This window comes from Rhinolophus sinicus, chromosome 5 (genome assembly GCF_057876585.1).
Source record: "Rhinolophus sinicus isolate RSI-liver-muscle chromosome 5, RSI-T2T, whole genome shotgun sequence".
Classification (NCBI taxonomy): Eukaryota; Metazoa; Chordata; class Mammalia; order Chiroptera; family Rhinolophidae; genus Rhinolophus; species Rhinolophus sinicus.
The window spans coordinates 87482061-87506456 of NC_142505.1; the positions used below are offsets into that span (position 1 = coordinate 87482061).

The 24396-nt window shown below is 44.5% G+C and overlaps 1 protein-coding gene across 3 annotated transcripts in view; it reads right to left on the minus strand.

The window, feature by feature from the left end:
- Positions 1 to 3948: 3948 nt before the first annotated feature.
- DPYSL3 (dihydropyrimidinase like 3) overlaps positions 3949 to 24396 on the minus strand; it is a 108511-nt gene continuing 88063 nt past the window's right edge. For all 3 annotated transcript variants that reach the window (XM_019739098.3, XM_019739101.3, XM_019739100.3), the window contains exons 7-14: positions 22542 to 22610; positions 18451 to 18571; positions 14190 to 14346; positions 13356 to 13497; positions 12187 to 12357; positions 10446 to 10625; positions 8666 to 8828; positions 3949 to 7228 (exon numbers count right to left, since the gene is read on the minus strand). In XM_019739098.3, coding sequence (XP_019594657.1) covers positions 7140 to 7228; positions 8666 to 8828; positions 10446 to 10625; positions 12187 to 12357; positions 13356 to 13497; positions 14190 to 14346; positions 18451 to 18571; positions 22542 to 22610 — 1092 coding nt within the window. In that variant the 3' untranslated portion in view covers positions 3949 to 7139. The remainder of the gene's footprint in view (positions 7229 to 8665; positions 8829 to 10445; positions 10626 to 12186; positions 12358 to 13355; positions 13498 to 14189; positions 14347 to 18450; positions 18572 to 22541; positions 22611 to 24396) is intronic.

Below are 24396 nucleotides of genomic sequence, written 5' to 3' on the forward strand. Positions count from 1 at the left end.
TGATTCTATTTCTCTACATTCCCCACACGTTGTCTATGCTGTTCTGCTTTTCACCAAGCACTGTATATTCTAAGTGCTTGCCCAGACTCAGTTCCACAGAGGGGATGAGTTGACGAGAGCAACAAGAAGGGGACCAGATTCTGCCCCAGGTTAGTAGCCAGGAGTGTCACTTGCGTGTTTACTAACTTCCATCTTTCATTTGATTTTGATTCAAGCCTCGATGTGCTATGGACTTACCTCCCCAGTCACTGGTACCTCCTCATGCTTGTGACCTTATACGTATCAGCCCAAAGGAGAGACTTTGGGAAATGCTTACCAAAGGGCAGTGGGATTGGTGGGCTCTCCATTGGGATGAGAGCTGATCATTTATGCCACTTCATGTCTATACAAATTATAATGGAATGGGAACCCAATGCAATCTCTGTAGTTTGAATCCCTAGTTTTTATTTCCAGTGAGCTGCTTCTATGCCTGAAGCACCTCTTTGGGCCTTCAGAAACCATGGGTGCACTGACTAAAGAGCACCACCTCAGAGGTCAGATGGGTTTCCAGTCTTAATCAGGCCACAGACCCATAATGTGGGTCTTAGGGGAAAAAAAAGCATTACATCCATCAGTGTAGAACAACTAATTACAAACAACTCCCACCATTACATATGTAAACATTAGGACAAAAAAAAGTTTCCAAAAAATAAAAGGATACCTTCATCCTTACTGTGATTGCTACTCCTTGAAATCAGACCCTTTGGTTTTATTTCATAAATTGGGCTAAAAGTTTCTATCCTACCAGGTAGAACATAGCTCATCTAGATTTATGACAACCAAGGCTCAGGGCTAAGAAAACAGGGTGACTGTTGCATTTTTTTGTCTGATATTCCTGGAATCATTTTCTCCTAACAGCTTCCTCCCTTATCTGTGTGGAAACCCTCAAGAGTCTGAGCGGGTTTTGAAGACCAGACGCCCCCTGGTTATAACACTCTAGCATTGCAGCAGGGCCAGCCACCCCCGGTGCATTCACAGTGACCTCTAGTGGATGGGAGGGGCAGCTGAGCCCTGTGACCCTGGCCACAACCCTAACTGTGAAAGTAAATTGTCAGCTGCTAATGGCTAACACACCTCGCTAATGGCTAACAGCACTGGTTTTAGCTAAGGTCAGGCTAGGGCAGGACTGACTGTCCAGCAGCGCAGAGCACGGCTAAATTAATTAGGGTAATTAAATTAATTTGTGGGTCAGCTTCTCATAGGAAAGTTTTAACCAGAAATGACTAGATTTTATATCACAGCTTTACTAGATTGGATGGACGAATAAACAGCTATGCAGAAAGAATGGTAGGATAGCTAGCAGGGACCAGTGTTGCTACTTTGGGTTGACGCAGTAACTCTAAGGCTTCAATTCCTCAAAAGCTGAACTAAAAGGCATGAAAAGCACAGTGAGTTTCAGTACCCTGTTGTCCTTGCATTATGTCTACACAAAATCCTGTTTCCTGCTCTGTCTCCTTGTGATTACTGTTCTTACGAGCTCAGCGTGTCTGCTGGTAAATATTGATGTTAAAATTCCAAACTTCTGTTGTCCGTGCTGTTCTAAACAGGCAGCCCTTGAATGGGACACACGTGCTTCTGTTCAGCTGTAGCATCTATTATGTGAATGTGCTTGCGTGTATTAAAATGTCTTCTGTATACAGTAAGCCACTGACCCTTCTTTGTCAGCTGTGTAATGGTTTCCCTAGAGAAAGGGTTGTGGGTACCAAAAGTCACTTGTTCTTACTTGCATTTCCTGCTGTGAGGAATGTCCATTACCAGATAAGCGGTGATAGAGATGGTCTTTTATCCACTATGGGATAGAACACAATTTACCTAATGCCCATATGTAAAAACTAAAAACCTGACCTTCTAGCATTCACACCTTAGGGAACACAACCCAGAATTCCAGATTTTGCTTTTCACTGTGGCTTTAAGTCTGCAGACAGCCCATGCACCTCTTTTTTCAGCACTCCGCCTTCCGACCCCAACATCTTCCTGTCCCATCCCATACACCAAAGCAGCAGGTGGATCTTCCAGGCCCATAATCTGGGACAGGAAGGGAATAGCAGCTCTGAACTCTTACAGCTAGAAGCAACTTCTGCCTCAGGAGAGAATAAAGGGGCTTTTCCACTACCTCTCACACCCATAATAGCTTGGCAGCCAGTAGGGCAGCTGGTTCCTGGGGTTTGTCCTGAAATAGTCTCTTGTAAGTCTGGGGCCTCTAAAGTCCTACACGCTGAGGGCTCTGTGGTCTAGGTTATGTTAAATGTCCTGTCATGTTCTCCGCAGCCAATTCAGCACAGCACAGCATCTAGACCTCTTTCGATTCTGAACAGCGCCAGCCTCATGTACATGATCTCATTTTTGCAGGTTGCTTTGGCCCTTTCATCCCCCACTTTCTGCTCATGGTTCATATTCTCTTTGTGATGGCCTGATGGTAGCAGAGCGGATTCCAGAAAGTTCTTTGAAACCAGTGGGATCTTATTATTCCTATTTAGTGTTCTCATTCCCCACCTGGTCAATGTGACTCAGCCCAGAATACCTCCAGATCATAGAAGTGTGAAAATTAGTCAATGTGTGAATTTCACTAACTTTTTTTCAACTGCTCATCAGTTGAGCCTTATAGAGCCCTGCAACCCGAGTTCACTTTAAGCATTGACTGTGCCCTTTAAACCCATGCCCATCCTAAGCAGGAAGAGTGTTTCCACAATCCTGAATTTGAGCCAGAAAATGGGACTGTCAGCTAAAGCTTATTAATCGTCAAACTTTGAACCTCAAACTGAAATAATTCTTTACGTGCTCAGAGTAGCTTTTAATATGGTTTCTGAGCATCTGTACTAAAAGGTATCATCACTGTGGACAGTCTCCCAGTTACAGTGACAAGTTCAATGGTGAAAGCACATGACCTGAGCCAGACCAATCAGAATCAGTCTCTTTGGCGAGAACTACTGAGGGAGTCTCTCTCCTTCCCCTGAAGTTGCTAAGCAGGTAAAATGAAAACCCGGAGATGCTGATGGCCAGTTTTGTTCCCACATGGAAAGAGCATTCCTAAGACTGAAACACCAACTAAAGGCAAGCAAAGCTAAAAGATGAAAAGAAACAATATTCTAGATCCGGTTATACTTGACTCTACCCAAATCTATCCCTGAAGTTTTCAGTTATACCAGACTTTAAAAAATGTTTAAAAAAAAAAAAAAATATATATATATATATATATATATATATATATATATATATATATATATATATATATTTGCACACACTATGCAATGAAAAATGTCCTACATAAATTGTAATTGGATCCAGGAGTATTTTCCCAAAAAGGTTTAGCCTAACATGTTTGGTGGAATATTAGAAGATGACATGTAGTCAAAAAATAGTTTGAGAAATGAATTGGACAAATTTTAAAAGACATAGTATTTCTCAGAGACTTGAACTGGGTGATATGCACGTTAAATCTCTCAGAAGAGTAGACATAGTAAATAATCCTTTTCCACACTCATGAGAGTCTTTGGGACAAGTTTGCTAGAGAATATACTTTGGAACATGCTTAGTTTGAGTTTTCTCAAAGTCCAGGCTTTTAGGAAGAAGCAATGCTTTAAGGGGATGACCAAAGAAACAAATCCTTCCAGGATCTGTTCTGGACTCAACTAGATTTATTCCAAATGGCAGTGCCTTTCATGCTAATACTGAATCTGATGATTTATAGAAAAAACTTTTGTCATTCCCCAAAGTTTCAATGGGCATCAAACTCTGTGGCCAAGCAAAAACTCAACCTCAACTGAAAAGACAGAAACTCCACAAATTTTCTCAGGATAACTCTGTTTTCATCAGATCTGCCCTCTTACTCTGTCAGTTTTATTGTTCAACTTGAATGCTTTAGGTGAAATGGCATGTCACACACAGAACAAGAAGACTAAACGACATCTGTGATTTTAGAGTTATTTTAATAACCGGGTTTACAATAACAGTCACTTGATGAACTTTTTTTTTCTTTTTTTTCTTATCTCAGCTAATCTCAAAACACAGTTTTCTTCACGGTTCAAACCAAACAGCTCTTCACATTCCAGAGCTGCCTCACAGCTACCACAGATCACAGGGAGATTTACTGTCTGTCCATATTCACCAGACACAGAACTGAACACTCACATACCATTTTCCAAAGAGGGAACTTACAAGGAATGCTGGCTGCCCAGGACAGCCCATGTGTATATCTGGAAAGCAAGCTGGAGCTTTTCAGGGAGAAGCCCTGGGAAGCTTGTGGGACTCATCACCTCGTTGTTGGGAAGGGCTTCTCAGGGTGAACAAAAGTCCAGACTTAGGGGTGAGGCCTTTGGAACAGAAGCATGACTCTGGTGTAGTCATGAAGAAAAAGGCCGAAGGACGACTGGACTTTGAAGGAAACCCATTTTCCGGATGACTACAACACTTCCATTTTTAGAAAACTTAGTAAGAAATCTCTCTATTGGGGTGGCTGATTTAACAGTTCCACAGATATTTCCTCTACTACCTAAGATTGTGGCCCTGCCAGACAGAACCCTAGTGGATCGCCATCTGGGTTTAGGAACAATATGAGAAGGCTGGGGGTGGGGGTGCATCCTTAGAGAGGGGCCAGGCCAAGACATGAGACAGCAAAAGAAAGCTTGGGAGGAGGATAGAAGATCCAGCATGCCGTCCCGCAGTTGGATGAGGTGCCAGTGAATTCTGAGAGGGCCGTTCTCTTCTTAAACCCTGTGTAGGGCTCTTTGATATATCTTATGAAACAGGACAAATTGAATATAAATTTTACCTTTTGTAAGAAGGAACCAGAAATCAAAGTCAAGGAAATAGTGGGGGTGTTCTTGGAATTCTCAGGAATTTCTATGCTTGGAAAGTTACTAATAGTAAGTGAAGAAAGGGAGGCTTCCTCAGATCACGTTGCCCGTCATGAAGGCATTCAAGGGCTGTTCCTACAGCATGGAAAACTTCTGCAGAACATAGAGTTCTGGTTGGACGTTTCATTCAGACAGCCTAAATGCAACCAATTGGGCCATGAAAGATTTATATTCATGGAACAGAGAGGTTAGGGAGGGGGATGAGTTGGACTCGGGCTATAACAGCAACAAAAATACAGAAGGGGCCGCTCTGACTAGTTATTTATGTGTCTTTTCCTCCATCTGGTGGTTATGGCTGGTACTACAAGATATCCTAAAGCAGAGCCCCGCCAACGAGGTATACAGAATATGCTTCCCACTTGACAAGCTACTCGTCTGCAAAACGGTCACTCCAAGTTTGCAACAGGTCCCCACATCTTTGAGTTATAAACCAAGAGTTACATCCACATCTTCACGTAAGTTTCCCTAAAATAAAGACCTCATGAAAAAGCCTTAAAAGTAGCAAAATTCCTTCTTTTGAGGGGAAATCATCGTTTTCATGATTAGAACAGAAATTAGCTTGCTACGGGAAATCCTCTTTTCTGGCTATTTCCAAATTCCTCTTCAGCTACATGTTCCCTTTTCTCTGGCCTTCCACTTAAAACCTTCGGTTAACGACAGTGGTTTCTCTGAAGCACCTGAAAGTGTTTGAGGCCTGCTCTTCTCTTCAAAGTACTTAGTACACAGGGTTACGGGTTCTACCAGCTGGATCTCCCAACACAGACGTCTGATCCCAGGTTGAATAGAGTTTTCAATACATATGGGCCTCTTAGTTCTACAGATCTACGTCTGGCTCACAGAACTCGCTCCAACATTGAATTTTCAGAAGTGGCAAGATGTGGAAATGGACATTCAGCTCTGACAGACAAGGTAGATGCAAACACTCCTTGCTAACTTCCTTTAGGTGCTATGTCAGGAAGGCTGGGTGCCACAGGCATCTGCTTTGGGATATTTTGGTACTGAAACCAAAGTTCCTCCAAAGGATGTGCTAATGGAAGGGGAGACAGATGGCTTAGGATTGAAAAGTAGAGCCACGGCCATAGAACATGCTCCTTCTGCTCCAGACTGGCTTTCCCAAACTCCTGCTTGACTCCCATATAAGCTGAGATGACCTATTTGTTGTAAAAGTTAAGGAACATCTAAGAAAATAAAATTTCAATAACAACAACAACAAAAATCCTATTCAATCATGGCTGTGCCTGGATCTCAGGAGATCAAGATGGTGAGTCATCACCGGCCCCTCTCCGCTCCTGTCCTAACTCAGGGTGCCAGAAGCATGCTTCTTTTCTTGGTTTGCAAAGACAGGAGAGTGAGAGGTGATCTCCAACGCAGGTTTAGAGGGAGGCGTTACTGAAGTGTGGCTGCCCCCACCCTGAGGGCTCGTGCTATGCTCCCAGCGGTTGCCTTTTAAGAGCACCAAAGAGGTGTGGGTAGGCCAGACGAGAAGTATCTTTCCTCTCTTCCTTCCCAACCCAGGAACGAGAAGAGTTTGAAAGCAATGCTGAGAAAGAGGCCTGACCAAACACTGGCACGACCAAGCAAGTGGAAGCAATGGTTGGGTTTTGGTGTTTTAATAAAATGTTCAAAGGAATAAAATCTACTAAGAGAGGACGTGACAAAGTCCGGAACCCAAAGAATGCCTGCCTCCTCTGTAGACCCCAGGGGACCATGATAGGTGCCCCAAAGAGCCATCTTCCATGGAAATAAATGTAATTCATTAACACAATACACAGGACCCCTTATGCTCACCCACCCACCCCTCTCCCCTCCGTACATACCCTATCCCAGCCCCTCTGAGCCCTCTGCCTTGCTCTGGGCTCCCACCACCCACTCACCCCAAATAACTGTGTCCCTTTTGTTCATTTCCTGATATCCAGCTTTGTGTGTCCCCTTGTCTTAAGATGCAGCACTACACACACTCTCAACACTATATAGCAGACTCTTTTACCTTAGAGTGTCTGATTGCATGCATGTAAATGGGAGGAGGGAGGGTCAACAAAATCAAGGCTAGGCATAAACAGAAGACAAAGCAATATTCGTAAAGCTAGGCAAGCGAGCGTAACATTAGAGAAACATAAGGCTTGAGGCTTATTGATTCTTTAGATCGCAACTGTTTGGATTCGCTTTCCTTCTTAAATATCGGTGTACCATTTTGGCTTCAAAAAAATCTCTTCTTGCTTCTGCCCCCTTTCTTTGGGAAGGGGTTGCTTAACTCAGGGATGTGATGTTAGAACGGCCTCCAGGGGGCGCCACGATGCGCTTGCTGGCCGAACGAACTCCTTCATCCACTTGAGTGCCTGCAGTTGACAATAAATTCCCCGGGAGAAAAAAGGGGGGAGGGGGAGTGGACAAGAGAAAAACTGGATTAATTTTAAGACTGTAAGATATTACGTGCGTTCCTGGACTCATCTCCCAAGAAACTCCCATTCTAGTCTGTCGGATATTCCAGCGTTTCATACCTATCCTTCAGAAAAATCGCCCTCCGCCTGGGAAAGCCGGTTTCTAATCCAGATTTCATCAGACCCTCAGCATCATACCAGTGATAATAAAGAGAACAATGAGGATGGGATGAAAAATAGCTGCTTACATTCATTGTGACAAGCAATATTTTAAGTGTTTCTCAGGTTCTTTCATTCAATTCTCACCACTCTCCTTTGAGAGGTACTGTTGTTATCCCATTGAAAGAGGAGGTGACTGAGGCTGGGAGGGTTTAGGTAACATGCCCAAGGTCTCACAATTGGAGTGGTGACGACCGGGCCCCTATAGCCACGGTACCAAAGGAAACACTGATGTCCATCCATAAGAAAGGAACCGCTAAAAGTTTAGGGATTACAGTAGCCAGGGAGCAGAAAATGGCAAAAACAGTGACAAAAGTTTCTGTGACTAGCATAATGTGACCCCTGGTCATGTCATCTCAAAACTTTTAGCCCTTTTGTTTTCCTCCCCTATGTACGTCCCCTTATGTTTTCCTCCCTCTTGTCTGTTTCTCCCATTCCTTACTCCTCTTCCTTCCCTAGACTGTTTTTTCTCTACGTGTCTCTGTTCCTTCTTGTTATCTTGCTTCCCTCACATTTAAATAGTTCATCATAGACATGCAAATCTACATTCCCCCCCCCCCCCCAATTTTAAGACTACTGGTTATGGAGCAATTGAATAACTATTTTCTATTAATATCAGGTAGTTCTTAAAGAATAGATAATATTAATGACACGGTAAATGGCATTCATATTAATCCCATGGTAAATGTTCAATCAACAGTAGCTATTGCTGGCTTTATTATTATCACTAGGAAGGGAAGAATATAATAAAAATCCTAGGTTAGAAGAAGCTATTGCAGTTTGAACATAAAAATAATCCGAGTTCTCTCTTAACCTGGGCAAACAAAGAAAACACAACACATTGTACAACTCTCACATTCTTATGTAGAGAATCACTATCAATTCACAAAGGAAACCATCTTGCCCCAGCCCCCCCCTCACCTCCACCAGACATGAGCTCTAAGTAGAACTAACTGGTCACCCTCTAAACCTGATCTTTAACCTGAGTTTACCTTGCTTTCTCAACAGGACTACTTTTTGATTCAGCAAACCTTCCTGCTTGCCCTGTAACCAGCTCCTTAAAAGAAGGTCCAGGTTAGCGCCGAGGGTCACCCGATAGTCGCTGGCCGCTGATCTTCCGCTTTCCCCCTCTCTGCCCTTTCTCACTCATGGTCGCCCTCAGCTTGTCTGACTCACCTGAGAGGCTAAATCCCGACTGATGGAGGTTCCTCACGGGCGGGTTCGGCCTCGTGGGAGAGCCCCGGGTGGAGCCCGCAGGGGTGCCCCCCTTAGGTGTGCTGGTCAGGTCAAACACCGGCCCATCATACATGCCCCTCGGGACCGCGTGTAGGTCTGCCATCTGCAACAGAGAGAGCGCGTCACCATTTATTCCTTCAACAAGTCAGGGTCTGTTCTAGGTAGCACAAATATATCAGTGAATTAAGCGTGTGTGGTGGGAGCTCGATAATAGTAACAACAAAAAGGTTATTTTAAAAGGAGAACTAGTGTGAAAAAAAGTGGGGTGTTGCGATAGTGATGATGGAGGAGGTCAGTAAATAGGTGAACCTTGGTCTTAAGGATCCAAGGAGCTTGTTATGGAGCCAGGGTTGAGGGAGGGAGGAGGCTGGGGCACGAAGAGGAGAGGTGGATGGTAGTGTTCCCAGCAGAGGAAACCCATGGTGGAAACGCTACGGACTGTTAGGTCCGCCTAGGTGGCTGGAGCACAGCCCGTGGGACGGGTGGTGGTGGGCGATGAGGTCGTAAGTGCTGGCAGGATGAGCTCCCGTGGGAGCTCCACCCTCCGGCTCCTCAGCACAGATGGGAGTTGGCAGGCCTTGAAATGAGTGTCCTGTGGTCGGACCCACTGGCCTCTGGCTGTGAACTTGCCCTGGGACTGTGAAGCCAGCCAGCAACATCATGCAACTGATGCTCTGTGCTAGGCCTGGTGCCAGGTGCTGGGGCTTATGGCGGCGTGAAGCACGGGGCCTCCTCCAGAGGGGCTCACAGTATATTAAACACTGCAAGACCCCGCCCCCACCAAAGGCAGCAGTACTGTGTCACACACCCTCCACCTGTTACAGGTGAGGCAATGAGGACACATTCCAGAGGAGCCTGACAGGACAGGAAGGCTCAACGTAAGACCTGGAGGACGTCTGCCAGGAAAAGCTTAGCAGCGCATGTGCAAGCTTTCAGTGGGTAGAGCCCTGGAGATAGAGGCTCGCTAAGTAAAGGCTGGGAATCCTAGCAGAGAAGTGTGCCATCTTTAGTTAGGCCCTCCTCCTCTGCTAGTGAGTGACTCAGGTGCAGGCACATTGGCCACACTCATCCTGTTGGCAGATGCTAGTGACCCAGGTGGGATGCGGACTACATCTGTACTCCCCAAAATCCTCGACCAATAACTGCACATCATCCTCGCCTCTTTGGGTCCAGAGTCTACGTCACATTGGTGGAAATAAAGAGCTGATATGTGGGACGTTTGAAATAAAAAACATAAATAAGGTTTTATTTGAACTTCAGAACTAGCTGAGTTATAAACGTTTGTCCCTGAGGAGGAACTAGACAGAATGGGACAGGGAGGGGTGGGTGTGGGCTGCGGGTTTGCATTGTAAGCCTTAAAGAGTAATTTATTTAAAAAAAAAAAAAAAAGATGTGTATATATATATATATGTATATATGTATATGTATAGATATAGATATGATTTTGAATCATTGCAATTTTAAATTCTTTTAAAGAGAAGCACTATAAAATGGAGAAATACCATCTGAGAAAAACTTTCTTTGGCCAAAAAAAGTTTTGAAGCCCCTTTTCATGGACATTAAATCTGTGCTATTGTCCTCCAGGAAGAGATCGTTGCTGCTGTGAACATTGGGGGGAGGGTCTGGGGCACTCAGAGCCCTCCGGATCCACGGTTCCTATCCCCATGCCTGGGGGGACACAAACCCCTTCGCCCCACTCCTCGGTTCCCAGGCTCCTCACCTTCCTCCGGGCTTTAATGCGCTTGTAGACGTAGTCGGAGAAGGGGCTGCAGGGGATGAAGCGGCCGGCCCCCTGGGTCACGTGCAGGTTGCCATCTTCCAGCATGATCTTGCCCTGGCAGATGACCACCAGAGGAGCCCCGCGCAGTTCCATCCCTTCGAAGATGTTATACTCTGCAGCCTAGAGACAGGGGTGAGGGGCAGAGCCATAGGTGTGGGCGTGGGAAGGGCAGAGAGAGGAATTGCGGCTCTCCTGTGCTTGGGATCCTGCCTTCGGAGTCCCTAGAACTGACTCGCCAGGGAAGTGAGGAAAAGCCTAACAGCGCATGTGCAAGCTTTCGGTGGGTAGAGCCCTGGAGAGAGTGGCTCACTGAGTGAAGGCTGGAATTCCTAGCAGAGAAGCGTGCGATCTGTAGTTAGGTCCTGGTGTGGAAGTCAGTGTTGTCGCTGGCAGTGTTCAAGGAGAAGCTGGATAACCATCCGGGATGCTGTACTTGGCAGTCTTAGTTCCCCACGAGCTCGAAATGAAATAATGTAATACGACATGGTGTTTGAGCAAAGGCCACTCCCATCAAAAATGGGATTTCTCCCTACCTCCTTCAGTATTCAACAAGCGCAAGCATCGCTGGAAAGTGGTGAAGGACATCAGTCTGGAGTTGGGTTGTCTGGGTTTGAATCCTAGCCTCACCATTTCCTTGATGCCTAACTTATTTAATCTCTCTGCATCTCCCTTTCCTAATCTATAAAATGGGGATAATAATACTGTGTTTCCAGGAAAATAAGACGTAGCCAGACAATCAGCTCTAATGCATCTTTTAGAGCAAAAATTAATATAAGACCTGGTCTTATTTTACTATAAGACCAGGTATAATATAATATAATATAATATAATATAATATAATATAATATAATATAATATATAATACAGGGTCTTATATAATTGAAGACTAGGTCTTTTATATTATATCATATGATACCCAGTCTTATTTTACTATTTTACTTATTATAGTAAAATAAGACCGGATCTGATATTAATTTTTGCTCCAAAAAACGCATTAGAGCTGATTGTCCGGCTAGGTCTTATTTTCGGGGAAACACAGTAGTGCCGACCTGTGCAAGACTGTTATGGAGATCGAATGAATTACAAGCACAGTGCCTGAAACCTAAGTGTTTAAAAACTATTAACTATTTTTACTAGCAACTATTAAGCCCCTGCCTGTTAGGTACTGGGCTTTAATTATTATCTTCCGCCCAAAACTCATGAGGAAGTCATCAGTGCTGGTCACCAATTATGTTCTTATTCTTTTTCCTGCTAGGCACAACGTGCCATTGCACTTCCTGCCCTTCTGGAGGAAGGTATGGCCACAGGACCAGCTTTGGCCAATGCAGAGGGAGAGGAAGTAATGGCTTGGGAAAGCTTTCCAAGCCAGTACATGGTTTACATGACCTGGCCCCCTGCCTCAGCCATCCTGGAAGCCCGTGTAGAGATGGTACTTCTATCCGCCTCCATCCTGAATGACTGTGACAGGCAGAGCCCCTCTGTTGACCCACTTTGGAAAGCAGGAGTGAGGAATACACTGTTGAGGTTTTAGGTCACTGAGAACTTGGGATGGTTTGTTATTGCAATACATCCTAGTCTAACTACCCTGGTACACCACACACACACACACACACACCTCTCCTGACCAGGTTCCTTGCACGCATTCTCCATGCTGCTCCACCCCCAGCAGCGCAAGCCTTACCGACTGGTGGTTCTTGGCAGACACAATCTTGACAGCATCTGGATCCCAGATCACCAGGTCGCTGTCAGAACCCACAGATATTCTCCCCTTACGGGGATACAGGTTGAAGACCTTGGCGGCATTTGTGCTTGTCACAGCCACAAACTGGTTTTCATCCATTTTCCCTGTGGCCTATTGGAATACAAAAAATTTTTTTAAATTGTCGGTGCAGGGCTTCTGAAGTCAGAGCAGGGTGACCACAAAGGCCCCAAAATATAAAATGGGACCTGTGAGGTTGTGAGCACAGAACCTCACCCAGCAAGCTTCAGAATCGGTCGGGCTGTCATGGTTATCCAGGCAAAATGGTTAAACGCATAGCTTAACAGGGAAGTATCCATTTTTTCTGGTTACATTTACTTACTTTTACCCCCTTCAATTCCAAAAAGGATTATAGAGAATTCACAGTAAAAACAAACGTGATGATGAGCCATTTGTTACATATGTGTTTGTATTTACATGGGCACAGGATAAAAATGGAAAACCTCACCCAAATGATAACAGTGGTTATCCCTGGGGTGTGGAATTTGAGTAATTTGTTTTCTTTCATGTGTGTGTTTTTCGGTGGTTTCCAAGTGTTCTTTATTGAGAATGTCTCATGTTGGTAATAAAAAATGTATATTATTTTGTAACAATTCCAGATAGTGCAAGATAAACATACATTCATCAATACATAACAATGTAAAAAAAAAAAAAAAAGGACCAAATGTAAGTATGTAAGAGAAGAGACAAAAATATTTATCCTTTCCCTCTTCTCAAAACAGAAAGCCTAGGTAAGGAAAAAAGAATTTAGTTTAAAATCTAGCTTTGAGTTTCCTGGTAGCCAAGAAGGAAAGGGAAACCTGTTGGATTACACTGTGTAGATAAATGAGGTACTAGATCATATGCATTCTATTTGGCTCTGAAATAAGTGTTTTTAGGGTTTTTAAAATAAAACAGAGGGACATGATCAACTTCATACGTTAGTTACTAATCTTACTGAAATCTTTGGGAGAACGTCCATTTGCATGGCTATTTTTTAGTCAGCTTCTGTGATGTTAACCATGAAAGTAAAACCAGGCCCCTTTGCCATAAGATACTGATAGCTAATCACTTTTACAGCCTGGCCACTCTCCCATGACCTTGATCCTTACCACGGCCTTGTCCCAGATGACAGACATCCGCTCCTCTACACCATTGGTGCCCTCAGGAATGGCTGTGAAGTTGTCCTTCCCGATCGCCTTCTGGGCGGTGCTGAAGGTGCAGTGAGCACTGCCAGAGAGCTGCAGGTCCCCACTGGCAAAGGAGAAAAACTCCATGTGAATGGGACAGGTGGCTAGTGGCACCTCGGAGGCCCAGACTCGAGAGGCTAGTGTCAGCGTTTGGAGTGTCACAACTTGAGTTTGGAATCCTTCCTCTACCTCTTGCCAATTATGTGAACTTGAGTGCGTGTCTTCCCCTCTCTATGGCTTGGTTACCCCGTATGGGAAATGAGGGGGTGGGATTAGATCATCTCTAGTGTAATAAAATAGAAGGGACCCAAATGATGGATGGGACTGATAGGCAGAGGGCAGCAGCAAACGAGTCCCCCGATAATTTTGGTTAGTCATCATGACCAGCTGTTCAAAATTAGGCAAATCATTCAGTCTCTGACCTTCAGCTGCTTCATCTGTAAAATGGTTATGAAAGTTTCTCACTCACGAAGTTATTACGAGGAACAATGAGATGTGAGTAGTCTCGCCCTCGTGCTTGGCACACACTCCATATTAACTGCTATTACCATTATTAATATGATAACAATAGTATTTTAAAAAATACGATGGGGAAGAGCCTGTTGTCTGCGTTCCAGATCGCAGGGGAATTCTCAATGTCTTTTCCTCACTGCAGACTCTAGTCTAGCTGATGGATGGATGGGCTGCTTCAGTCCTCATCCCACCGGCCCCAGGATGTTTCCACACAAGGTCTACTGCTTGTCATTCTGCACCAACCTGGACAGCAAGGAGTTGATATAGTCAGGAGTGGTTGGGTCAGGACTCAGAGGTGGAGATGTCACAAATGCAGCTGCTTTGGCCCAATTCTTGCTCCAGTAATGGGTTCCATCTGTGCCAAGGCTGGCCGTGATGGGCTCGCCAAAGACCACATTTCCTGTGAGGGGTAGGAAATAGGCAAAGCGTTTGCATAAGCCCTGGGCCTGGCTTAGATAATCATAGCCCCTTAGCCTACTCAAAGCTATAGCTTTGGAGAGGCCTAGGTTCAAGTCCAGAGGCTTACTTTTCCTAAGCCTCTGCTTGTCTAGCTGCTAAATGGGAACATGTTATTATATTCCCTAGATTATCAGAAGCCATTGGTTGCAAGATGCAGTATTAATTCTCAAATTTTGAGTCAAAAAAATATATACCGGGGATGAAAAAAAAAAAAAAAAAGCCTACATGTGACTTGTATTCCTCTTTTGTTATCAGTCTATATTATTACAGCTTTAACAGTTTTTTCCTTTCTTAAAATGTGTATACATTTTTTTTGGCACCCTTTGTATATATATAGGTTATAAGATTCATTCTCATTTCAGAAATTTTAAAATCTGGAATAGATCTGTCCTGAAATTGATAAAATGATGCCTACTTCTCAGGTTTGCAACAATGAAAGGATCTGGCATATACAAAGCGTCTGGCACATAGGAGAAGGTGAATAAATTGGATTTCTTTATGCCTCCTCCTCCTTCCCGTTGTAGGGGCCCAAAGGCCCAAATGTGTGCACATCACTGGGAACAACTGGATCCTGCCGTTCCAAGGACATGCTTCGGTTCCACAAAGGAAAATCCACTCCCATGGATGAAAGGCTCTCATGGTCATTTCCATCATGTTTGTTACTCCTTAACCTAAGGCAAGGGGTGATTTGCTTAAGGACACACCATAGTCTGGGGCACATCAAAGGATGGACTCTGCATCTGGAATTAGGGGCTTCAATGACGAAACCAAGGACAGGGGAGGAAGTATATTGGGAAATACACTGATCTAATCTTTTGCTGAGCTTCTTAAAGAAGAAGGGATAGTGATACAAAAGGCAAACGCTATCTAATAGAAGGTGGGTTGGCACCAAGTTTTTCAGTGCCAAAATCTTGGGCTAAAGATGGCCCTTATAGCTCTGGGCTTCTTTAGTTTTGGTCCTCCATCTTCCGTTCAAGTCCCCCACAAGGTTGAAGTTTAGGAAGCCTTTATGGCCAGGATTATAAGTAGGTTTTTCCTTGCTTCAACTCCTATCAATTGGTTTTGGTTGCTCGGAATTCTGTGCAGGGAAGAATTCTACTAATGCTTCTGGTCTTACCAGAAAAGACTCATGACTGATTTGTGATGCCTGCCGTGGGCAAAGAAGGAAGCAACAGCAACGATGCATGAGGTTGGACACCGTGTATGCGCACAGTGGAAAGTTTGCGAACTTAATTGTCCGACCTCGTATATATGACAGCCCTGTTCTGTGGGATGACAGCAAAAAGGATCCACACAGGATTAATGAGAATTTCAAAGGCTCTCCAAAAATATTTACCAAACTAAGGCATACAGGACTACAAAGAAATGAAGAAATGAAAAGTCAAGGCAAGCACTCAAGTATCGTTTGGAAAAATACACTGTTAAAAGTGGAAGAAGTCTCCCTTTGGACTATCCTTACCTGGCTCTCTGTAGAACAAGGAGATTGTCACTATCGTACCTGGGTTTGAAAACTATATCTCCCAGCTGAGAGATCCTGGACAAGTTGTGTTTCAATTTCCTCATCTGGGAAATGGGGGTAAGAATGCCTATTTCTCAGGGTTCTTTGAGAATTCTACCTAATAAGACATTTAAGTACAGGCATACCTAGTTTTATTGGGTTTCGCTTTATTGTACTTCGCAGATATTGTGGTTTTTCAAATTGGAAGCCAGACCCTTCACCAGCCAAAAGACTTATGAAAGTCTCAGACGATGGTGAGCATTTTTAGCAATAAAGTATTTTTAATTAAGGTATGTGTTTTTTAGACATAATGCTATTGCATTTAATAGACTACATTTAGACATTTAATAGACATTTATTAGTCTATTAGACATTTAATAGACTACAATATAGTGTAAACATAACTTTGATATGCACCAGGAACCCCCAAATTCGTGTTTACCTGGCTTTATTGCAATAGTTACTTTATGGCGATGGTCTGGAACCAATCCCGCCATATCTCTGAGGTCTGCCTGTCTCTATCTCAGTGCAGGACACACATTGGTCCTCGTTAAATTGTAGATTCCTAATATTAATTCTGAACAGCCATGCTGAGTTGGTAAAGAGCACTTGGTGATTAAACTCACTGAGCCTTACAGAGTAACCTGGTCAGGGAGGAAGACTAACCCTGCTACACTCTATCTTCCTGCTCCAAACGCTCTCGATTTTGTCCTTGAGAATTACAGTTCAGGAGATGTTTACTGGCTTCGATCTCAACAGCCAGTTTTTCATCACTGAAGTAATGCTGCCCTTCCACCCTGGAGATACAGCTGTACTCATTCTCCTTGCCAGCGAATCATGAGCCAGAAGGTCAAGGGTGAGGAATTTTTCTACATGAAGTTTAAAATGAGAGCCAGCATATAATTGAAACACTCTGTCCTGATGCCCCCAGGTCATCCTGAGAATGGGTCCCAGGCAGGATGTAGCCATCAGCAGAAGGTCCAAGAGGGTGGGTAGGGTAGGTGGTCATGGAAAGAGGTGTGAGGGTGTTCTCTAGGCTCTTTTCTTTCTGTTCTTTTTCTTTTTCTCTCCCTTTCTCTAAGAATGGGTGAGGAACATTGGGCTGCTTTCCTGGTTCTCGCCCGGTGACTCATACCCAGTGGATCAACCACGCATGTCCTGTTGAGACGTTTAAAAGTTGAGAGAGAAAACAGCAGGCTTACCGTGAGCAGGGTGAGGCAGGAGGTGCCCCAGAATCTGCCAGCTACAAAGAGTGTCCAGACAATTAGGAAGATTCCCTTCCCATCAGAACAGGGTCCCTTTTGCCAAAAGGCCAGGCAGCTGAACACTCAGCCATCAGAGTCAGCTAGGACTATTTTTAGCTACCCCAGTCACTCACATCTGGAGTTTAACAGACCAGTTCTGAGTTTGGTAGGTGAGTCACTCAGCGTGGGTCCCTCCACTACCAGAACAGCTACCGGCACACAGCAGTAACATTCACAAGCCAGACCTAGTGATCCCTCTCCCACAACCACACCCAGAGCCCTGTGTCTCTCGTTTCTCAATGCCATTCTGTACACCAGTGAGCCCATGAGTCTGCTATTAAGGACAAGAATGAAAAGCAGAAAAGACAGCTTCAAAATGACAGTAAACTTTCGCTTAGCACAAGGAGAGCCTATGAAGCCCAAGCCAAGAGCCGTGGAGGAAGGCAGCAGGCAGTGGGGACAGAGCCCTGGGTCATGAAGGTCATGCTGCTGGACACATTTTGGAGATGCATTCAACCTCTTTTTAAAATAACCTGTGCTCACCTGTGTGGCTCAGCACGGGGGGAACCCTGCCCCTGTACCCTGCCCTCAGTCCTGGCCAATCAATTATGCCAGAGCAGATACTGGTTCAGGGATGAGCCCGTGACCCAAGCCAAGGTCATCGCAGTCCTCCTGGGGACTTGGGCTTGAACTGTTGGAAAAGATGTACTCTACCTCCTTATCAGGCCCCCCACCTATTGTGGAGAACAACAGGTACCTCTTGGCTTTTATTCTTGTCACTGTTCAGACAGAAGCCAAGCAGACCCAAAGCAGGAATGAGTGACAGAGCCCTAATCCTATTGTTTCAAACGCTCCATCTGGCCAAGCCTGAAATACCTTCAACCAGTAAGTTACTTTTGTTTGTTTTAAGTCAGTTTGAGTTGGATCTTTGACTACGGCACCCAATATAATCTTGACTAATTAGTCCATTTATAAAGCTCAGATAATGCGAACTGACAATAAAAGATCAAAGGGGGGAAGAAAGATGAACCAAGTCTGCAAAGAACTGATCCAAGCTGTGTCATCTCAGGCAAAACCCTTACCCTTTCCTGAACCTCAGTTTACTCATCTGCCAAGTGGGAGAAATCTGGGATCCTGCTATCCACGCAGATATGGAAAGGATCAAATGGGCTAATGTGAATGAGGGGCTTTCTAGGCAGCAAGACAATAAGCAAAGTAGGCACCATTTATACCACAGGATATCCAGGGACGCAAGGGGCCACGTGGCACATCAGGGCCCCAAGATCTTGGGAGCACAAATCACCTTTTTTCCTGGCTTGTGAGATGAGGTCGGCCGCGCTTTTGCTCATGACCTTCGTGACATAGAGAGGGCAGTTGGTTTGGCTGGCGATGGTGATGGCACGGAACACAGCCTCAGCTTCCAGCTGCAAAACAAACAAACAAAAAAGAGTCTCCAAGAGTCAACAGGAAGAGAAGCCTCTCGAAGCTGCCAGTGCCCTGCCTGGCACTGGGAACACAGCGCAAAGGTAGAAGCCTAGAGAATCTGGAGACGGCCGCGCTGGATAGGAACCTCAGATCCAGCACTTCCCAGCTGTGTCCCTTTCCCGGGCTTCTCAGTGCCTGCGCCCCTCCCCTGTGAAGTACAGGTCAGGACAGGACAGCATAGGGCTGTCGAGGGAAAGCGCAGAGTAAATAAGCCCCGCCATCAGAGGAGCTGGAGTCTTTCCTTGGCCTACTCTCCTCTCCCTGTCATTATCACAAAGGCTACATGTGACAGAAGCCTTCAGCCCCCCCCCCCCCCCCAATCTTTCCACAGCGGATTCTCTGGCAGAACACATTCCCAATACCAATATGTATAAAATAACCAGTAAAGACCATTAGCCATCACGTGTCCTCAATTCCTTTCCTGTGGCAACGGCTGGTCAGTGATGGGTTAATTCCAGCAGGCATGTCTCATCCTAACAATTCCCAGACTTCTCAGCACAAAGACGTCTTTTGCTATCAATCTCCTCCACGCCACCTTAATGTAGAATTCAGGTTTTCAAAGATGCTAATCGGCCCCATTACGAGTATTAAGTAAGAAATAACGATGTTTCACTTATTTTTTATTAGCAAATCAGGGCCTGGAGCTCAGGTGTTCTCAAAAGGCCTGGGTCTGAGTTCTGGTTCTGCCACTTAGAAGCTGGGTGACCTCAGGGACCTTACACAACCTCCCAAAGCTTCAGTTTCCTTGTCTTTAAAGTGGGGATAATAACAGGACCTTTCACATATGGCTGTTGTGAGGCTTAAAAGAGTTCATCCTTGTAAGGCAATGAGCTCACTGCTAGGACAAGGCCATCCCTGAAGGGTGGCTATTGGTCTTCTTGCTGATGGCAGCTTCTGACCAGTGTGCGAGAGCCTTTGTTACTACCCAACGTTACCACCCACGTTAGTCCAATTCAGCCCGAAGCGGAGACACTAACTAGCATTTGTCCATTTAATCGTTAACAGCTCCTTTTGGGATGGATATGACATTCTGGTTAGCCTGCGCAGACCAACACTTTAGAAAAAAACAAAAATAGCTTGTAGATGCTCCATGCTTATATACTACAAACCAGTACCTGGCCATGGGGAGTGTGGTGCATCAGACAGACTCTAAGAACTCGGCTGGTCCAGCTGGCACCTCCCCAAGCTACACTTTGTCCCATGTGGACAAGACCCGATAGGCCCCTGACCGCAGGGGAATGTGGCCACCTTCCTGAAGCACCCAGACAGCTGGAGTGGCGTCCCTGGACCTCGGGCTCTCCTCTCTGAGCAGTATCACTCGAGATAGAATCTGGGTGTGCTTTGAGCTGAAGAGGGGCTGGCTGCTTCCATGCCAGTCCTCCTTCTCCACATATACGCTGACCGCTCCAGCCGCCCCCTGCCCTCAGCCCAGGCCCTTTGATCTCATTCCCTCACAGCCCTGCAGGTTTTTCAGCACCTTGACAACATGACTATCTTTAGAAGGTTACATCATTCTCCAACTTCACCCAAAAGGGCTTCCAGGGTTGCTGGGATCTGCAGCCGAGAGGCTTTCTACTAAAAAGGAGACGGGAATGTGGAGGGGGAGATGGGGAGGGTTGAACAAACAAACCAAGGAACAAAAATAGACTTTGTTCAGAAATCCCCTGGCTGCTGCGGAAGGATCTATCTTGCCAGCACATCTCCACAGTGACCAGCATTTAAGAAAAGTGTCACAAACAGTGCTGGTCACCCTGGGCTACTTGCACTGTGCAAGCAACTTTCCGATCCTTCAGACATGATGGGCCAGCGCCTTAACTCTCGGAGCTTCATGACACACCAGTAACACCAACCACCCAGAGCAGCACAGCAAAGACAAATAGGACAATGCAGTTAGCACAGCACCGGGGAAAAGCCAGGATTCCTTACGAGGCACCTGGCATTAAGGACACAGATGGTTTTCAGGAATGCTGTGACTAAACCCATCACAAAAATTTTTAACTTGAGGTATAACTGACATATAATACTGCATTAGTTTCAGGTGTACCACATCATGATTCGACATTTGTGCCTACGGTGACATGATCACCACAATAAATCTAGTTACCATCCCTCATCACACACTTACACATTTTTTGCTTGTGATGAGAACGGTGAAGACCCACCCTCTTAGCTACTTTCAAATATGAAATACAGTATTGTTAACTACAGTCACCATGCTGTACATTACATCCCCATGTCTTATTTATTTCATAACTGGAAAGTTGTAACTCCTGACCGTCTTCATCCAATCCCCCTACCCCCTGTCTCTGGCAACCACCAATCTGTTCTTTGCATCTATGAGCTTGGTTGGGTTTTTTTGTTTTTTTTTTTTTTAGATTCCACACATAAGTGAGAGCCTATGGTATTGCTCCTCCTCTGACTTATTTCATGTAGCATAATGCTCTCAAGGTCCATCCATTATAAATGGCAGAATTTCATACTTTTTTATGGCTGAATAATATTCCAGTGTGTGTGTGTGTGTGTGTGTCTGTGTGTGTGTGTGCGCGCGTGTGTGTGTGCATACCACATTTTTTTCATCCATTCATCTATGGATGATCAATGGACACTGAGGTTGTTTCCGTATCTTGGCTACTGTAAATAATGCAACAATGAACATGGGAGTGCAGGTATCTTTTCGAGTTAGTGTTTTCGTTTTCTTCAAATAAATATCCAGAAGTAGCACTGCTGAGAGTGCTATGTATAATTTTTTGAGGAATGTCCTTACTGTTTTCCATAGTGGCTGCACCGACTTATATTCTTACCAACAGACAAAATTATAAATTATTTCAGTTGGTAATGAAAATATCATTAGACAAAGGATTTTCTGGGGTGCTGATAATATGCTATTTTTCCATCTGGGTGCTAGTTACACAAGTGTATTCAGTTTCTGGAAATTCATTGTACCTTTATGATAGGAACCCTTTTCTCTATGTGTGTCACATTTCAATTTTTTAAAAATATTCAAAACGAGATGGGCAATGAGAACGCAATGATTTCTGGTTCTGATCTCTGCTTCTACCTGTTGCAGAGTGTGGGGCTTGGAATGACACATCAGGAACAGGGTTCACTTTGCTGACATGAAGACCGTGAATGGGCTCCAGGAGCCAGACCCAGGCTGGTCCCCCAACGCCAATATGCTTTCAGCCATATGGCCAGCCAGTTCACAGCTCTGTGCCCGTGCCAGCAGCTGAGGTGGCTGACATCCCAGATACACGGAATCAGCCCCTAGTTACCTTTCATTCGCTCTTCAGCTGCTAAACACAGTCGCTAATCAGCATTCATTTTACACACGGGAAACTTCCTTCCATACCTAGATGCAATCATCACCTTCCAAACTGACAGACATAATGCCCAGGAAAAACCCATTCAGCCTCTTGTCCACATGGCCAGTATTTTACAGGACTCAAAATATAATATGGAATAAGGGAATAAGTGGAAACGTCTCTGAGATTCACACCGATTAAGAAAGGACTTAGATATTTACCACTCCTAATGAATAACTACAGAGTACACTCCAACTGGCACTATCGTTAGAGAGAGTGGGGATCAGAAGTCATCACTTCCTTTATATTGTTTCTAATTTTCTTAGGGGCCCTTGAGGTAGATTAGTCAGCAGTGGTCTTTGGAAGAAGCATTCTGATAGTGCTGTCTGGTATTCAGAGTTTTGTTTGTTCATATACTGTGGGTACATGTGCCTAGGAAAGGCTGAATACAAACAGTCCAAGTGTAAAATGACTGACAGGCCATAAGGGAAGCTGCTGAGGTTGTGACTGTGATAATGAGAGTCTTGTGGAAGATGCTGGTAAAGAAGAAAGCTTCCACTTTTACGACTTCTCTCCTTCTCCCAGCTCCCATCACCCTGCAACTTACCTCCTCTGGTCTGCTCAGTACATGACCTTCTGGGCCAGTTATCCCCATTTCCAACATCCGGTTTTGCTCCTACAATGAGAAAAGAATAGAAAACACATTTTAGATAAGCTGAATTGAGATGTGGAAAAATTATGCATATTCTCATCTAAAGATGTGTTCAAGAGAAAAATAATAAGATACGTGTGTTAAATAAATTTGTTCACTCTATATCTGGAATTGCAAAATAGGGTAGAGTCTGAACTAAAAGGAGGAAAACACATTTAAGGGTGGCTTGCTTTTATTAAAAGGAAGACAGTCTGTTAAAGAGTATCAGTTCTTTTCTACGTTACGTATCAAAAGTCACACCAGATCATTTATTCTTGATTTTTTCCAGATGCGGACATCTCTGAAAGTATACTCCCTTAACTCGCGTTTTTCTGGGTTTTTTTTTTAAATTCATTCATGCATATTAAAACCTATTCATTCATCAAAATTATTCAGTATTTGCTTCATGTTAGGCTCTAGGTGACGTACTTAAATGACGGCAACGAGGCCCCTGACTTCACAGGACTCACAGTGTCATGCGATGCGTCCCAAAGCCTACTCCACCCACCACCTACATCAGAATTAACTGGGTTGCATTTGCAGAAATATAGATGTCTGCATATCCATGCCTACCAAATCAGGATATATGAGGTTACATACTAGGAATCTGCATTTTAACAAGCCCCTCAGGCTGTTTTATGCTTTAAATTTATGACTTAAATGAATGGACTAGAATTTAACCAGACAAAATAATGCCTCTGAACAGCATTACTTACATTAGTCTTTTGGTCAAATTCTATTTGACCCCTCGTGGCTGATGGCTAAATTTCTCAGACTTCTAGCCAGCTTTCTGGAAGAAGCAGGTGGCTGAGCAGTGAACAAGACACATGGGCTAATTGGAACTGGCACAAATTCTAAGCCACCATCTCTGCAGGTTTGCTGGCATTCACTCTCCAAGTGCAAAAGTCACTTCCTACAAACCTCTATACTGGTGATGTAAGAGAAGGGGAAAGTGAATTGAACAATGCTTTGTCTCACTTTGGAACTACAAGATGTTTAGAAAGGAAGGGATTCCTTCGACCTGGAAAAGAACACTATTTTTATTGTTTTTTGTTTTGTTTTGTTTTGAATAATATAAAATTTTAAACGAGTAGTAGAAAGAAAGATGCATATATTATAAGCAACCATGACATGTAAAATGGTCACTGTCCCCAGCTCTATAGCAGGTCAGAGGGTGATTTTTCCAGTATAGCACCTCCACTTTTCATTCTGACTGTTTCACTTGTCGAAAACATGGACTTAATAAAATCCCTCCTAGACTCTGGTGAGTTTCTACTCTGAATTGCCTCCTGAAGTCACATAAGGACTTCTGCCTAAAGCATCTTCTGTCTTACTATACGACACACTCAAAGAAGGATAAGCTCGCTAGAGCAGTCTTCCCAAGCACATGCAAATCACCAGGGGAACTTTTTCAAAATACACTCGTCTGAACTCTACTCCTGACCTTCTGAATGAGAATCTCCAGAACTCAGAGAATCCTAGGAATCGTTCTTTAAGCTCCACAGGCAATTCCAGTGACTGCTCACACTGGGAAGTCCTGTCCTAAGAGCTATGCTGCCCCTGCAGCTGGAAGAGTAAGAATGGCTTGTGAAGACCCATCGGCACCACCTGACATGGGTAGGGAGCAGTGGGCAGCTGGAAGCACTGATGGCTGATGCAGTTACATTCCAGTTTGGGTCATGGCACAGTTTCGGTTTGCTCCATGAGGAAAGGGACACTGTCTTTTTCATCTTCCTTCTTCAATGTTTTACACATAGTAGGTACTCAGTAA